At 38.7% G+C, this 18632-nt stretch overlaps 1 protein-coding gene across 2 annotated transcripts in view; it reads right to left on the reverse strand.

The window, feature by feature from the left end:
- The window catches only part of LOC128875443 (protein fem-1 homolog CG6966), a 39516-nt gene that overhangs the window by 10895 nt on the left and 9989 nt on the right, over nucleotides 1-18632 (reverse strand). The window contains exon 1 of one of the 2 annotated variants that reach the window (XM_054121027.1): nucleotides 6711-6861. The exons of the other annotated variant lie outside the window; for it this stretch is intronic. Within the exon in view, the coding sequence (XP_053977002.1) occupies nucleotides 6711-6749 (39 nt within the window). The 5' untranslated portion in view covers nucleotides 6750-6861. Of the gene's footprint in view, nucleotides 1-6710; nucleotides 6862-18632 lie in introns of those variants that run through there. 2 annotated transcript variants of the gene reach the window in all.

Below are 18632 nucleotides of genomic sequence, written 5' to 3' on the forward strand. Positions count from 1 at the left end.
GCGTAGGCTACGCGCTGGCGGCCGCGCTTGCACGCGAACAAGTGACTCGACGTGCATCGAAGCATCGACCTAGCGCGTAGCCTTCGCTACCGCGGCCGCTCCAACGGTCTACGCGCGCTCTGATTGGTCGGGGTTTTCGCTTAATATCTCCTTAACGAAGCCCCATCCGACATTTTTGCAAAGGAAATTGTTGTTCAGAATCGTCTCAGCTACCCCCCATTTCCGGCTCCTCCCCGAGTTTTGGGACACCCTGTATATACCAGACCAGAACGGTCGGGTTCGACCGTGAACTTTTTAGTTGTTACCAGAAGGGTTAAGAAACTCTGTCGGATCTTTTTCTTCTCCTTCAACTGGGCCACGAGCCTGGTAAGGTTAATAACCATTGATTTAGAGCTTCGAAAAGACGATGGGGGGGCACGCGTGGTCGAAACGGACAGCACATTCCGTTACACGGCTGACCGATTTTCTTTTCACCGGGCCAAGCCTGCTTACTTGTCGAATCTGTACGCGACGAGAAATGTAGGTAACGGGAACGAAATGAGTCCAAAGTCGACTCGTTTCCCTCGTAAAATATTGACGGTTAACGGCCAACAATACCACCGCTATTTTCGTCGGAAAACGTTTGTTAACGCGGATGTTGTTAGATTTGCATCGAATAACTTCTGTAAAACGTTTGTCGATAGCTTCATTCAGAGATATCTAATCATTCTGCTTTAAACGAAACACCCTGTATACTTATATATGTAAGATATAAATATACAATGTAAATATAAAATATAAATATGTATTACATATTATATGTTTCTGCACTTGTGCACTCCATTTGCCACAAATACATCAAAATCCGCAGTCTAATAATCAAAGTAGAAATTATACACTCTCAGTACCGTTCCTAATTACGTACCTACAAACATTGAGCCTAAACAGGAATGTATTTTACTCTCCAAATATTATAATATGAACTTCACTTTCCAATATCTCTTTATATTATTGTATGTTCATATTTTATACATTTAAATATTATATAAATATATTCCATACCACTTGTATTTCCTAAAAAGAATCTTACATTCCCTTATGGAAACCTCTTTATCTTCAGGAAGCGTTTCCTCTCTCACGAAACATTTTAGGAATAGTATAGTACTACCCCAAATAATTATCTTGGGTCCCTAATAGATCTAGATACGCCACTCCTTAAACCTTCTAAAATTTTCAACCACTTTACTAGAAGTACCCTAACCCATTGGTCACCAAAGTGTCTCGCTGGAAACGAACCGACAAGGCTACGAAGTTCCTTATCTCGCGAACGCCCTCGTTTTGACTCAATAAGAGACCTACTTCTTTCCTTGATGGTTTTATGCGTTCACCGCGGATATTCCTCGTCATTGTAAAAGCAAGTCATCGTTAGCTGAAAGTCAGAGGTAAACGCGCCAGGGTTTCCTGCCTGAAAACGGGACCTCGGTTTTACTTTATCGTTAATCACGGTATCGGTTCAAAACGTTTGCATTATGGCTACATTTTATGACTTCTCGCCTTAAGGAGTTTACGACTCGTCCATTTAGGACGTAAAGCAGACGGTGCACGCAGAAAAAGAGGCTACAAACAATCTGGTACAGCTAGGAAATAAAAACGTTTAGAAAACGGTACATGATTCTTCTATTATAAAATTGTTCGTTATTGAAACTTTGTATGCAACGTAAAGTTTATGACAAGTGATCGGTTTGACGGAAATTGCTGCCACTACGCGATAACGAGCATTACGCTGCGTTCCTAGGATGTCATTCCTGTGGTACTTGGCCTGAAGACCGAGTTTCTTAAGGAATGCAAGCGATATTACAAAGTATGCGCATGTAAGCGTAAAATTTGAACTCAGGTCACTTGGAATGGCAGTCATTATTTTTTTTAATTTACTTAGTTTACATCTTTTACTGTACGGGTTATTAAAAATACCGTGTAGCGTCTATTTAACACGTTTTATCGAAATTAAAGTTGATTGGAGCAAATTCATGGTGTTTTTATATTATTCTCGCAGCTACTTTATCAGGTAAAATAATTTCGAAGTAATTACGACTGTTGCATCAAAACTAAACTAAATATAAAATTCAATTTGAATTTTTCTGAAGTAGTGAAAATTATCCCATCCTGATCAATTTTCAGTGAAATTAGGCCTCTCGAGAAATCTACTTCGCGGAACTTTTATTTATCGCGTGTAGCCTCTAAGGAAAGCAATAATCGTTAAACTTTACACGTTCATGTAAATTTATATTTTCACAAATAAAGAAAAAGAAGCGAGGCTTGCATGCCTTATATTCTAAACAGTATAATACGTGTACTATCTTTGATATTTTATATGCTTCTGCATTTGTGCACATTCTCACAGATTTCCCTATATCTCCATTTGTCATAAACACATAAACATCCGCAGTTTGGTAATCAAAGTAGAAATTATCCACATTCAATACCGTCACTAATTACGTACCTACAAAAATTGAACCTAAAAAGAAATATATATTACTCTCCAAATATTATAATATAAACTTTACTTTCAATATTCTTTTATTCTAATCACGGAGACTGTCACGTGCAATTCACTTTCGCGCTTGCAATCCATGGCTCAACGCTTGCTCCGAAATTTCGGTCAATCCGTTTGCAATTCGCTGAAATCGTTCTGAAATTCCGTACAGGAAAGTGCAACTTGGACGATGAAAAAACGTTCAAACGTGGCAGGATTGCAACGACACCCGGGACAATTCGTGTCTCGGGGAATGATGTCGTTATAATTGCTTCTTGGTCCATTACACTTTGTCTGGACGCTTCTCGAGCGCGCGAAATTACGTAAGCATTACAGAATAATTGTGAATTATGTCGATAATACCTACGATCGTACGCCCGCGGCGCGTTGGAGCACGACGACGATTTAGAAAGTAATCGACGTCTACTGTTATTATCACCCACAACCGTCACGTTGAAACAATGTTTCGGAGTTTATTCGAGTTCAGATTAAAATTGAGCCAAGTAGTCGGTGCAAATAACAGAATGAACGCAACAGCAATTATGGTAAACGGAATATTTGGCTGGTGGATTTCTTTAAATAATGATACAGTATCGTCTCGAAATGAGCAACACCTTTCTGTTTGAAGTCGATTTTACTAGTGCTAAAATGAGAGAGCATGTTCTATCCTTCGTCTCGTGAACAACACCAGTGCACGAGCGATCAGTTTATAGTTTGCCGCTGCACCGAACCCACTGTTTTATCTACGGGTTCCCTCTCATCTCGCTCGAGAACAAAGTCCTGACCTAAGTCCCGTAATAAGATTTCGAGACGGTACTGTAACTAGTCCACGAATGTTTATGCGAATTCATATTTTCACAGGTACAGTAAACAAAAATTGAAACTCGTGGATGGAAAATTCCAAACGTTTCATTATACGCACTGATTGCAACGTTCTCGCATATTCGCGAGATTTGAAAACAATCATTTGCATGAAACGATGCCTCTGTCTCGCAGCAGCGCGAAATGTAATCCTCGTTGCCCTCTCGGGAATAATAAGATGTTCTAGAAATTCCTTCATACGTAACACGGGACGCGACTTGCGAATAAAATCACATGAAAGCGGTACGGCTGCCACTTACGCGACCGTTACGTTCTTGTTGCTGCGCGATCGAAACCGGTCGATTGATAATGACTTTGCTGATCGTTGTGTCATCGGTGATACGCGACGATAAACTGCGCGCACGTGGAACTGGTTCCTTAATTTCTTTCGCTGCTCCTCCAAAAATATCTTCTCGATATTTTCCCGCCGATTTACATACCGACTTTTCCTGCATTCTTTTCATCCCCGCGACGAAATGGATATTCTCTCGGTCAATCGCTTATTTACTTTATATTAACACGCGTATCTTTTCTCGCGTTCGATTTGGAGATATTTCCTGTTCGTTTGCTTCTTGTTTCGTATGTATAACATTTACCGACATTTTTGTAATTAATTTCATTATACGAAAAGAAATTGTATTTACGAGATAGGAAGACGATAAGACCCTACGGACCATAACACGGACCTTGATTTTTAAGCAATAAAAAAAAAAAAAAAAGTAACATTTTTATTATTAGATCGAGTCTATATGGCCATTTTTAAGACTGACGGGAATTTTAAATCAAACACTGGACATTTTTACATTAATTTCGAGTATAATTCACCTGAATTTTGGAGGCGAATTTTCGAAGAAGAAAATGCGTCTTATAGTCCGTAAAATACAACTTATTCTATATAGATATAACTTATTCTGTTCTGCCAACTAAAAAATAAAATAATTATGGTCTATCGCCATAAGTTATGTTAACTCCATATCATCGCCGAAACTACAGTTTTATATTTCCTGTTGTGGACGATCCGTTCTCGAGACATCGCTACGACATCCTTGGACGTGACTAGTCGTCAGCTCGCTGCTTTTCAAGTCCATTGACCTCGAAACGATCGCTCGGAGCTATTAGCATGACAATTAGCAGCGATCGCGACGATTGTCGCAGAATATGGAATAGCGAGTAACGCGTTACGGTCTTCCTGATCGCGGAACGCGTCGTACATAAATATGCGCCTCGTGCCACGAAATACTTCTCGGGAAACGGTGAAAAATAAATCTAAAGGAAAACAGGAGGGACGCAGGGGGTGGATTGAGGGAGTTTATTTTGCCGCAGGCAACGAACGCTGAGGTCGCACAACCTCCGAATGCGAATGCGCGTTGAAACATGCATGAAACGTTCTATTTCGGGAGCAGATTTAAGATGTGGCCACTTATGCGAAGATAAACTGCCCGTAATTTTTCTAGATAAAGTTTAGAAAATATGTGGCACGTACTCTGAACATTCAAATGGTGTACAATTGCATTTGAAAACAGAATTTTTTTTATATAATTTTGAAACAAAATAATCCGATACCTTTCAGAGTATGTAAATGAATTTTGATTCGGATGACTTCATCTTTGGAGGAGTTATTTTAGCTTTAAGTTGAATAATTCAGTGCTTGCCATGTAATTTTGTTTCCAAATTTTTATTTAGATGCTCTTTGAAAGCTATTTGATTTGAAATTTTTTTTAAATTCAATATCACAGCATTCGATATCGAAAGTCGTGTAAGAATACGTATTTCTAAAACATTATCTAGAAAATTATTGATAGTTGATCTTCACTGAGCGAGATGAATATAATTTAATAATCACTGTCACTCGACTATCTTGGAAACTATAATATATAATGCTTTCTGAAATTTTCGAAACAGTGAAGAATCTTCCCTACGAACAGGGGAATCCCGAAATATTTCAAGTTTATTTTCTCGACAGACGAGAATGGAAATTCGTTAAAAAATCTGGGGAATCCACCAGACGGGTTTCTCAAGCATAATGATCAGCTGGTACCGTTATCGTACGTATATACGAGTTCAGATATAATCATGATTATGTTCAATGAAATCGGATACTCGCCTTAATCATGTCTCACCCGTTGAAATCACACAGCAATTTTAAATCCATGAATCATATAAATGAATCTCGCTTTCAATTAGTGGGACAATGTAAATTTTATAGATACATATCTATTGTATTATCACGATGGAAATTGTATTATAAGTAATGCTATTCGATTAATCTCACCCTTAACACGACAATAGTACAGTAATTTATACGCGACGTTTATTCGATTAACACGTACGGCGATGTTATTTTTATTTCTCGTTATGGGGCGGCGTAATGGTACACGCCATCTGATAGACACGCGAGAATGAGCCACCAGTGGTACACGCCGCCTGATGATACGTACAAGTGCGAGCCACCGGTGGTACACGTCGACACAGATAAACGTTCACTCAACATGAAATACAATTTCATTCTGTAATTCAAATTCCAACTAAAGTGTTAAGAGTTCAGTGCTAACAGTGTTGTTGTTAAAGTTTATGAAATTCCATAAACCAAACGTTTAATCTATGTTCCCTTTTCGATCTACCATTTAAGTTTCTGAAGAATCCTGATAAATAACTCACTAATACGAGTAATGAATATCCCCTACAATGTTATTTACTATTAAAACGAAAGAATCTTTTGGGACTGCCTAATATTCCACCACGCATACTAATCGTAACTTACGATCCGTAAGGTAGTCTAATATGGTAATAGCTAGCGGATTATCTTGTCCGTTTTATGTCCCGCTTTCATTGCTTCTTCGTGCCACACGATAGACCAAACACGCGCCTCGAATATTTTCGAGAAATTGTTTATTGCTCGGTTACGTGATTCCATTTTGTACAAATGATCTGCGTTTCGTCGAAATTACGCAATGGGCTCGAGACCGTTTCGAAATACCGCCATCGTAATGCATTGTCCGCGGAAATAGGAGCGCCGAATTATTAAAAGACACGTAACGGTGTTTTTTTAGCAGACATTTTCGACGAACAAAAGCAACAAAATGTTGACGGCCAACTCCTTTCGCAGCCGGCTCGGTAAACACGTTGCCGACCGTCTGTGATAAGTATCGCTAAAAATTAGTAGGCGAACCATTGTCGAGACAGAAAGAAAATAAAGGAGGAAGCGTTTTTTTCCCCGTTTGTTTAAACGAGCAACGTAAATGGCCAATTGCACGGCGAGCATTTAAATAGATTCAGAGAAATAAATCAGTGAATCGTGGTAGGTTTATTGTGACGAATGCCACGACGAAAAACTCACCCTCGCGAAATGATCTTCAGCGTTCACCTCGTAAGCCATTTCTCAGTCTTCTTCTTTCTCCACACAGTTATTTATTTCTCAGTAAACGAAACTTTTTTAAAGGCAGTCTATATTCGAAGCAATTATATTCAAAAGTCACGAATCACACCGCGAAAATTACATGTTCCGCGAATAATTAATTAGACATCTATTGTGCATACCAAAAGAAAAGACGTTACCTAAGATTTCCTGAATTTTGGTTAGTTTTAAATATATGTACGTTAACAACAAAATTTATACATCAAGTTCGACACTAGTACTGCAAAATTACGCTATTACGAATTTTGCCTATAACTGCGTGTATCCCTTTGAATATAAACGCGGTCGAATCACGTGCGATACAGTTCAATTAAAAGTAAACAAACTCGTTCAACTTAGACAAAGCAGTCGTACTAAAAAGTAGTCAAAGCAAGCAGAAACACCGGTATCTCGAGACGGAGTATCAGCAACACTTGGTCCAGTTTCAAACGAGACCGAGTAAACATTTCCACCGCACAAGAAACGAGTTCCGTGCGCGCAACGTGACCAACGTAAACGGCCAAAATTACATCACACGTCGAATAATCGCGACGGTCGTCCGATCAAATCGACTAACAACGTTTAAGAACACCGGGCGGAAAATCGGCGACGACCGCGAAGGGAGAAAACGACCCAAACGTGCTCCGTGCTCGCCTCGCCACTGTTCTGGAGTCTTCAAGTCCGCGCAAGGTTCCACGCAAGTCGAAGAGAAAGATCCAGTGAAAGATGAAGAGAGGGAGGAAACGCAAGGATCGAAGAGGTGGTCAACTCCGAAGGCAGGGACGTCTCGTATCGAGCGCGAGAAAGTCGCCCCTGCGTATCGAAATTTATGCAACGGACACGAGGACCCGATCGCATAAGCGTTTATGCGCCAGAACGCACCACCGGTACTTTCTAGTTGTTCTTCCTGACGAACTTTTACTAGCTATTGCGCAATTGCAGAGTTTACCGCGTGGAAATTTATGCGATGCGACAGGGCCCAGTGGAAATGACCCGACGCAGACTTCGTCGACGGATTTCGACCGAAATTCATCGACGCCCGATATCGATCGCGATTTACATTCTCTGCGCTCAATTATGGAGAACGTTTAATTCAGGCATGGCCAACATACAACCCGGGAACAATTTGTCAATATTAGCATTTAACTTCTAGTAATGAATCGAGTGAATTCTCGATACCTCTATATTTTTGAAAAAAGATTCCGTTATAAAGAATTAAAATTGTCGATATGATCTGTAAAATATTTTTATTTAGAATTCAGCCAGAAAACAGTTGGCGATGCCTGGTTTAATTTAAAGATTTATATACCATAATGTATATAATTGTCCGCTTGTTCCGTGTCCAATTTGTTCTGTCTATTAAAAAAATCTGTCTAAATTAAATGATAGGCTTGATATTTTCAAATAAATGTTTCATTGCTGATACAAGCGTAAGGTTTATTCATGTACATATTTACAATGAAACATTTATTTGAAACTATCAACCCTATCATTTAATTTAGACAGATTTCTTTAATAGACATAGAAGGTGGGAATATTTATGGGACTGGCTGTATGTCAAAGTCAATTTGGTGGCGATTAATTTAGTCGGCGAAATCTGTGTTGGCGCCGGCGTGTACCACCGGTGGCTCACGCTCGCGTGTCTATCAGATGGCGTGTATACCGCGCCGACCCATGGCTAGAAACACAAATAGCAGCGCCGGCATTAACGTGTTAACTCTTTGCGCCACACGATTATAAAAGAAAAATAAATGATTATTACATAATTTCCTGAATTTCCATGTGACCCATGTGCACTCGAAGCCAATATGTTACAAGAGATCTTTGTTTCGAATTTCTTTATAAATGAAAAGATATCATATTTTACATTCCTCTGGAAATGAAGGAGAAAATGTTATTTCATTTAGATAATCTTTCTGTTTATATCTCATGAGAAATTTCTTTAAGAAATACGTACAGAGTAAGTACTCGCGTAAAATATAAAAAAAAGTTTCAATTTGTTTAAGCAAATGTCTAGGAGAAAGCCTAGTGAAGTATCATTACGTCACGTTTGACACGAAAATATTATTACACTAGTCTTCCTCATTTATATTATATTCTTCATATATTCCACAAAGTGGCAGATACATATTCTGACTCATCGAACTTGATCCGTTTGGGAAACCACGAAAACAGTACAGTTCGCCTTGACAGCAAAATGTTTACCGCAGAATGGCGGGGACAATCGAGTCTAATGGCCTATTAGATAATCAAAGACGGAAAGACTTGAACAGAAAGCTTCTATTTGCCGCGGATGCTCTTCGTTTCCTGATACATACTGAAAGAGAACTTGATGGCGTCACATGTCGCTGGGAATCTCTCGAACGTCACACGCCGATGCGTCAGAACGCGACAGAAGTAAAAACGTGCAAACATGCGATCGAGCGAGATGCATCGTTGCGTAATGAATTCGCAGAGATCATTATTTCTCAACCGTCGGCGATGTCGATTCCTGGCGAGTGATTGACACCTTCAAGTGGGTGATTATCTGACTATTCGATTTTGGAGCGATGGCAACTTTACGTGGACGAATCGAAACTATGTCATTTGATACGATTTCAGCTGCTGTGGATGGAAATTAACGCTAGGTTTACGGAGATTTCTTGTCAGATTTTTATTACTGAAACGACGCTTTAATAAGTGAAGTCGATTTTACTAAAATTAAATAGGAGCTCGAACAAAAATTAATTTTAATACACGCTTGTCTTTTCGCACGGATAAAAGTCAGCACAAGTGATTGGAAAAAAATATAAACGGATTCTGTGAAAACCTTGAGGAAATTGAAATGGGGTCGAAGTGACCGTGCTCCGTAAACATAGCGTTGAGGTTTTAATTATGATGCTTCATGAATTTTTATTTGAAATTTTGCGCGGTTATATTTTTAAGGATTTTACTATAACAGGCACTTCAAAATAAAGGAAAGTGAATTAAAAAACGGCGAATTGAAACCGGACAAAGTGGACGTTTAGATTGAAAAGGTTTGGTAACCACTGGCATAGATGCAACAGGCATCACCCATCCACAGTAATTGTTACGTAGAAATAAGATGGAAATTCTCGACGCGGAAAACGTCATACAAAGAGTTACGTAAAGTAACGCTTGGACGCCGCGATAATAGCGGAAGCAGAGTTCTCGCGCGAGCATCACACAATCTCGGGACTCTCCTAACAGACCCAATTAACTTCAATCTTGGATGGACGATGGAAAAGTGGCACGATCCACAATATGGAAAGTGCGACGAGCATCGAGCACGGTGTACTTTTCATGAATAAATAATCAGACTGCGGATTTTATGGATCTGTGGCGAATGCAGATACGAAAAATGTATGCTGAACGTGTACACCAAATGTATACGCTCGTTCTAAATCGAATATTTATGTTATTATATATGTTAATTTAATATTTGTGTCATTTCTAATTTGCGTAGATATACGTAGGTTAAAACTAGAAACTAAAACTTAGGTGGGTTAAACACTATCCCACGTTTTGCTTAGTTTTACTATTTTAGTTAAAGTTTTTCATTCGTATGGCAATACTATGAACTAACATATAACCTATGCAAGTCTCAACCTGATGGTCATTGGAATATAGGACGATGTTCGTACATCTGACTCTGTACTTGTATATCACCCTACTGTCGAAAAACTACTAACTTTGCAACAAGAAATTCATCAAAGAGGGAAACGAAGGATACACCGAGTGATTGTCAATAATTGAGTGATTAGAAAACAGAAGGAAGCTGGCGACTCGAAAACTTGCAATTAATTTGTCGAGACGCGAAATTGCAGTACGCAAACGTCACTTTCCACGCGAGATCGTTACGTAGATCCGCGAGGAAAGTAACACGAGAGGAATAACGATCGGATAGCATATCGACGAGAGTTCAAACTCGCTATTGAATAACAGTAACTTGATATTACACACGACGTGCGCCGTCACGTGTGCTATTAACTATTTTATGTAATGTACAACGAGGTGATAAGAAACACGTTAGGAAGTTGTGTACTGTAACGATCCATCGATAACACTCATACGATGACGGATGACTGTTTCAGTCTGTCTCGGTTGGATTAACCTGTAGTTGCAATCAATATATCGAGGCATTCGTTGCTGCACGAATCGAAGATACTTGTCAGCTGTGCTCGATTTGTTTGAACTTTTTGGACTAACGTCACGAGAGTCACGAGTGACTGAAAGTTACAGTGTCGATCATTATTGACGTCTATCAAAAATATTGTAAAAGAAACTTTGCAGCTAAGAGGAGTTAAAATAATATTTGTATCCTGAGATTCATAGTGTCAATTTCAAATAATCGTACGTATTCTTTACGTAAGATTATTGAATTCATGATCTAAAGTGCGTTAATTTATACTTACGTGACGGTTTGTATTAAAAATAAGTCGGTACATATAAATATACATGTAAATATAAATCACCAATAAATATCGTTGCGTACAGTCAGTCGTATAAGTGTTCGTTTAAAAAATCGTGCTTTATTTTATATCATCTGACACGTCCATGCACATACAGAGACACTTATCAAAGAATCACGGTATGCATAATAAAAATGGAAATTTATCGCGTCCATTTGTCATGGTCGATGCAGTTGGCGTGCCTGTCTGTACCTCGTATTCAAATTTCGATTTCGATTTGAATACAAAGATTTTTCACGACGTTCATTCATTTTCATAAAGGACGAACGGGTCTATTTGCGGAGATTATTTTGACAATGCGACGCGCGTGCAAAAATACACGCTGCGATAAAGAACAGAAACGGTGGGTAAACATTCAGCGAAAACGTCGCTTGTAAACGCGCACATTTTTTCCCTCCGTTTACGACAGCTAGCAATAGCGCGGAGATTCGTTCGTTAATTAATATATGGGATGCGCCGTTTCAGGTTGTCGCGGGTTCAATTAAATTTGCGTGCGTGAGCTCGTTAAACGGTTGATGATATCTGAACGTCGACGCGCGTAACGCAGGTCTCGTAGCGAAAGACGATGTCCAATTAGGGCGATAACGGGCGAGGAAGCAATTAACGGGAGGCGAAGTCGCGAGTGGTCTTCGATGGACGAGACAACTTTTCCCATTTTACCGCCAGAATAAACGAAACGTGACGTTTCTCTCGGAGAATAATAAAATAGATTAGAAGAAGATGTAGTCACTATCGTTTACTAACATTTATTCTCATTTAGTAGGTAAATTAAAAATTGCTACCAGCAATTACCAGCAACCTAAATATACCATTGGCTTAGAACAACAGAAAGTCTTCATGACCCGTAAATTTATTAATTTTCTCTACGCTCAATTTTTTAATCTAACATCCAATTTGGACAAATTTCTTACGAGACTCGCTGTAAATAAAAGAATGGCTGGCTATTTCAGATCCACTTCCTACGCAATTCCAGGAAAAGTATTCGTCATAGTATTCCCCGGATCGTTGTTTACAACGAGAATCAAAATAATTATACTCCCGAGAAATGAAATTCTTCCAACTGGTTTCCTCGTCCTGCGCATGCATAATCAAGAGCGAAAACATCCTTGGCAACGCGCGCAACGCTTAGGAAGTCCCAATCGGCTTCATTAGGAGCTGGTAAATCCCGTTTCTCGTTAAGCGACTCATTAAATGGTATTACGCTACCATTCGCACTTCGATTCAGCAATAATTAGTCAGATTTCCCCAGGCGGTCTAACGTTACTTCCAGACGATTTGCATTTTTCGCGTAACCGGAGCACGAGCGTGCGCATAAACATAGAAAAACGCTAAAAAAAGATTTCAATTACGCGTCGAGACATTGTGACTTGTTTATCTCGCGACTGTGATGAAATGTCGCTGAACGTTTCGTCAGGTTAACGCTGCACGACATCGAGGTGGATTGTCGGTCTCGGCGATACAATAGAGCTCTACGTGGAAACGCTCTGTAACGCAGTTTCTTGCGGGAAAATCTCAGGTAAACGCGATTGCGATAGATCGTTGTCTCTTTTGTTCGTGAAAAATTGCATTGCGATTTTCCGACCGAAATTCCCCTCAACGATTAACGCTCCAACTATGGTTTCATTTAGAAAGACTTTACACCTGTTGGAATTTTTTGTTTTTATTGGTATACATTAAAAGGTGTTAACCCCTTCAGAATTCCGAATGGAAAAGTATAAATTGTATTTCTAAACACATTTCTAATAGCTCAAACATTTCTAAAAAAAATAGCTAAAGTCCAGTTCGAACTTGCTAAATAGTTATCAACAATTCCCAATAAAAATTTGTCCGCCACTGCGAGACATTGATAGTTACCTGTTGCATAGTTGTTCGCGTGAAGCAGTTTGTCATCCCACAATGACAGATGCAAATGCTCGATTGAAAATCCAATCGAGCGCGACGTTAAACTTAGCAGCATGAGTCGTTCGACCGTTCAACGATCGCTGGGTCGCGCGAAAATTGCAAAACTGGATCGAATATGCGCACGCTCATCTGCTCTTTGTTCTCGAATAAGTTTCCGTCTGCGTTACCAGTGGCCTGCTTTTCACGGACTTCCTCGTTGGCCTCGCAAACCGGGTCCTGCGACGAGTAAACAATCGCCCGGTTTCGCAGCGGGACGGAAATGTCGCAAACTGACCGATATCGATTGCGACCAGCTCGTCGCAATTATATTTGGACGCGCGGACGTCAGAATCGTCTAGCCTCGCCGATGTCATCCTTTAAAAAGGTAGAAATATTTCTGGAGCCGAGGCTTTACTGATTCGTTTGGACAATGGAGAATAAAAAAATATGTAATCGTTTAATTGGAGCATAAGTGGAGATAAAGGGATTCTCCAAAAGAAGAAGAAGTAGCGAAGAAATATTTTATTTTAAGAATCGATACGGGGTGATCGACTAAATTGGACGACTTTAGACATCCTCTTCAACTTTATTCTCTTTTGCATAATAAATGAGTTGGAAATATTTTAACGTGTAATTTTACAATTTTTGTAAGGAATTTTGCCCCGCATTCCAGACCTAACTCAAACAGACGTAGGAATGTGAATTCAGTTCCAAAAGAATTAAAATAATTCAAGGTCCCTGAAAAATTGGATTTTTATCTCTAAAAATGGAAAATCCAGAACGAAAGGGTCAAGACCGATTCATTGCCATATCGTCGAACCGGTTTCAGCTTGCCTTGAATTTATGCTCTTTTTTCAGCAGCTCTGGGCCCACAGGATGCCCAGTTTCGTTAGTACTCGTTAAACATATCGTTAACCGTCGACTGAACATCAAACAGTCATTTCCGTTCGACGATAATTGACATTTGTACACCGACCGTTCTGTCAGACTTCGGATTTATTCTTAGTCGATCAACATTCGCGAGAGTTTTAAGGAGGAACTTGCGAAAGGCTTTGCAACATCGCTGTGTGAAACAGTGCGTCGTTTGATGGACAAAATTAAAAGGTATAAAAGTATAAAATGCAAACTTTTTTGCTTCTTGCAATATTATCTACACGACTTTTATTCAACGTACCAATTTATTGTTAAAATTAAAGGCTATCGGCAGAAAAAGAAGGTAGTAATGTAACTAAATTGCTAAAATTAACATAATTTATCGATCGACTTCCGACGCTATTGTTTCGGGACCGTGTCAATTGACCAAGAGGAATTCCAATCGATTACCATGCATCGAACAAAGTTCCTCGCTTTATTCGCTCCTCGATCGCGTTCGAATGAGTATGCAAATCGGAAGATCGCCGGTGTAGAACAATTTATAATGCACCGGAAACGGTAATTAGGGGACGTTGTACGGAAACTAAGTGACCAATTCTTTGAAAGCCTATCACGATGCATGAGCTCAGGGAACGATGAAGCTATTCATTATTCAGTCGTTCGAAAAATTTCTTTCGTTTCATTAGTAAGTGCACAATAATTTTATGTTTCGTTACTGTTAGCAACGTTAACTTTGAAAAACTCCGGTGGCAAGACAGCCGAATGCAACTTCTAAATTTGTTTTTACTTCTTTCTAAGCACTTTAGACCCAGCAAGTATTAAAATTCAAAACTCGCCCTTTTAAGAATCGCCTGGTCCATGCACGTGTTAAGGAAATTAACGGAGTGTTTGGTATCGATTAAGAGTTGAAGTAATGGTAGTTGTTGTGACGTCTGTAATGTTATTGATCGATGAGGCGTTAAGTAAAGGATATCCTCTCAAAGACGTATTGCATAAGTAATGAAAAGCTTCCTATCTAAATAGGACAGTTTACGTAAGACAGAGAAATTACACGCGTGGAATATTAACAGACATTCGCGACTATTTGCGAGAAGTACATTGTATCGGAACAACGATAAACGTTTAATTGATGTTTAAGTTACATGTGTTATTATTGTTGCTCGCGACGCAAGCAATAATTAACACGCAAGTAATAATTATATGCAGCGATGGATGTTATATAATTATTACGGACACCGTCATGTAACAATAGCGTTGCTGAAGAGTACGTTACTGGTTATGTAAAAGTAAGAAGATCGACACAATCGTTCGTGATTCGTGATCAGGCAAGTGCAAGGACGTGTTATATTACTCTCGTGAATTAATATATTCGTAGTAACTTTGAATATCTCCGTTGTGTCGTAAATAACCAGCAATTCTAAAATGAAAGGACGCGTACTACCTAAACTCTCAAACGTGAAAGAAATGTCGTGCGATCAATCATGGATCACCAGGGTCACGAAATTGACCAAAGAAACCTGAATTATGATACGTATTGGGAAATCCGTGAATATTCCGAGGATAGTAAAAAATATATGACGCCAAGCTAAGTCATTGGCTGTCTTTAAAATTAATTCATTCAAAATCTAACGTCTTCCGCTTATCCTTGTGAATTAACATGTTGTTTCGTATCATTAGCTACGGAAATAGTCGTAAAACTAAATCGTAAATGAGGCTGATGAATTCGTTAGTCGTATATTAGTATGTTCAACCTAAGTTTATTCGCGCAGTTATTGCGCAAGCTATCGAGAATTTTCTGTAAGATTAATTGTAGAAACTGTATTTTCGCCTTCATTCGTATAAATGTAATTAGGCGCTATTATCATATACATGTCACTTATCAGTTGCTGATAAACAAGCAATAAACTTAGTAATTGATTCCATTTTATCGAACGATGTTGAAATAAGAAGACTGATCTTGACGATTTAAAGGTATCACATGAAGATACCTGATATCGTATCGATAACCAGGAATTAATAGAAGCTAGCTGTTTCTGTTGAAGAAATAGAATTTCTATTATTTAGGAACTTAGGAATCGCACAAATTGTCTGAAGAAAATTTTAATCTCTTTAGAAGAATTAAAAAGTTATAACTTCCCACGTGATGATTTCACTGATAATATTTCAGAAGAATTATTTGTAAATTTATGAATTTAATGTAATTTCTCCACCTTTCATAAATTTTGAAAATTCTAAGGGCCGATTAATGAATAAAGAATTCAAAGTTTATAATACAAAAACTTAAAGTTAAAAAATTTAACAGGAACAGTAAAATGTTCTTGTGCGTTTGTTTTTTTGATATTATTAAATCGTGGCTCGGTTAGGTCATCGACCCAGATAATTGTACGTAAATTGACACACTGTCATCCAGAAATAAAAAAAGAGAATTTCTATTACCTATGACTAGACTGCGGATGTTTGTTCACGTAACGGTATGCAAAGAACACATGACATTTCCATCCGTGCAGACGTGCATGTGTGCAAGAAAAACACGCAAAATGTGAAAGTAATATATACGACATTACCGTGTAGAATATTATGGGTACTGTCGTGACATTTTATGAAACTTCTAAAATCTAATATTTCTAGTATCACATTCGATTTAGTTTTATTTAGCAAAGTTCTTTCGCTCATCGGTATGATTAATAAAACGTAAAAGAACAGGTGTAATACCAAGAAGATATTTAATAATATTTTTGCAACGAATAAGGTATTCGCAAAATATTTTTAGAAAACGCATACAGACTAAAATTGCAACTCGTGTGTACTCAGATATCAGTGAAGATGATTGAATCAATTTAGACAAAATGGAATGTTACGATATTAATTAATAGAATATATTTACCATACTTCATATACATATATTCTGTGTACGTTTTCGAATAATAATGCTTGTGTCGACTACACGCGTTTTTAATTTGGATTTTCAAATCGCATGCTTGAAATATAATTGAACTTTGTAGGTGGCCAGAGAATCGTAAGGATTTGACCCCGTATACACCATTAGTGTAGGTGGCCAATTTTATAGCAGGTAATTAGCAATAAAAGTCGTAATAGTCCGCAGCTGCGGTAAGAATACGCTTCTGTCGGTTTCTCAAGTGAAACAGTAGCTTAGCGACTCTAGTTCTGACTTCCCACACGTGTGGTTAGAGTTTTAAATCTAACGTCATGGTAGAGTTTTACTTTTCTAATATTTTGTTTGAATTTATATAGAAAACATGATTTCGTAACCATCTTCTTAGCAACGACTAATTTATGGAATTTATTTCAGGAGAAAAATAAAACTACTCCAATCTTCTCTATCTCCATTCGCTTATTCTTATGTAATAATATGCATTCATATATATCGTATCGTAGCAGTTCGATTCTGATCTAAATTGTCGGAAGTGTTATTCGGTTAATCACGTTATGGAATTTATGATGAATCAGTTTTTAACTTGATTATTTTTTTTTTTTATTCTATTTGGATATGTTGGATTATTACGTGGGATATTGATATAGTTTATAAAACGGTCCGTTAAATTCGATATCTATTGGGTTGTCTGGAAAGTCCGTGGCGATTTTTGATAGGTGGTACACGTCTGTTTACATTGGAATCGAAATTAAAAACAATTGACATAGGTGCATCCCTTAAAAGGTGGAAAGGTCGTAGAACAAAATGGTATTTATATAATTCAATAAATATATATCAAAATTCAAATATGCCTTTGAATTTTTCTTAAAAATTGCCACGAACTTTCTGGACAACCCAATACTTTCGCTGTTTATATTTCGATTTCGAACTCTGAGACCAGAACAAGACTGAGACAAGCAGTACCACGAGTCGACTAGTTTACGATACTCGAAAACGATACACAAAGGAGACGATAAATGTAGCGATTAATACTACAGTTGGTTCCTATAAATTCCTTAAATTTTTGGATTTGTGTTGATCGTATTCACGTTTAAAATTCATTACACTATAACAGGAGTTATCACGCGTACTCCTCCGAAGAATTCATCCCCTATAAGAATTCCATTCGAAATATTCGCGTTGGTCGCGTATTCGAGCGTTTCCCTCCTTCGGATTTGCGGGAACAGAATTGTCTTTGTTCTCATCGTTATTCAACACGCTTTCACCTAGGTGCACTCCGTTTGCGCGTGCGCGCGCCCTTTTTCTTCCTGGGTTGCAATTAATCCGTCTGTGTCGTGTAAAGCAAGAAAAAGAGTGGGAACAGGGGGAGAGAGTGACCCGAGGAACATGCAAGTCAACTCTGCCGGCACGTTCTAATATTACTCGACCGGTGGAATACACCGTGAGTCAGTGGCATAACCGGGCACGTATATGTATAACGACGCGACGAGAGGGAGGAAAAGAGCGGAATGCCAGCATACGGCGCGCCTCGCTGCCTTTTAATATGTCCCGTGGTCTTTTATTCACCCTTATACGTGCGGGAAATCAAACGCCGCCCCCGAACGACGCGTTTACGCGCCACCGTGTGAGAAAATTCTGCGTGGCAAACTTATCTCTCGCTTTGGTCCTGAGATGGGCATAATCGATCACAGGCTGGAATTTGTAATCGTTAATTCGTCGAAGCATGTAATTTAGAGGTGAGTCACC

Source organism: Hylaeus volcanicus, chromosome 4 (genome assembly GCF_026283585.1).
Source record: "Hylaeus volcanicus isolate JK05 chromosome 4, UHH_iyHylVolc1.0_haploid, whole genome shotgun sequence".
Classification (NCBI taxonomy): Eukaryota; Metazoa; Arthropoda; class Insecta; order Hymenoptera; family Colletidae; genus Hylaeus; species Hylaeus volcanicus.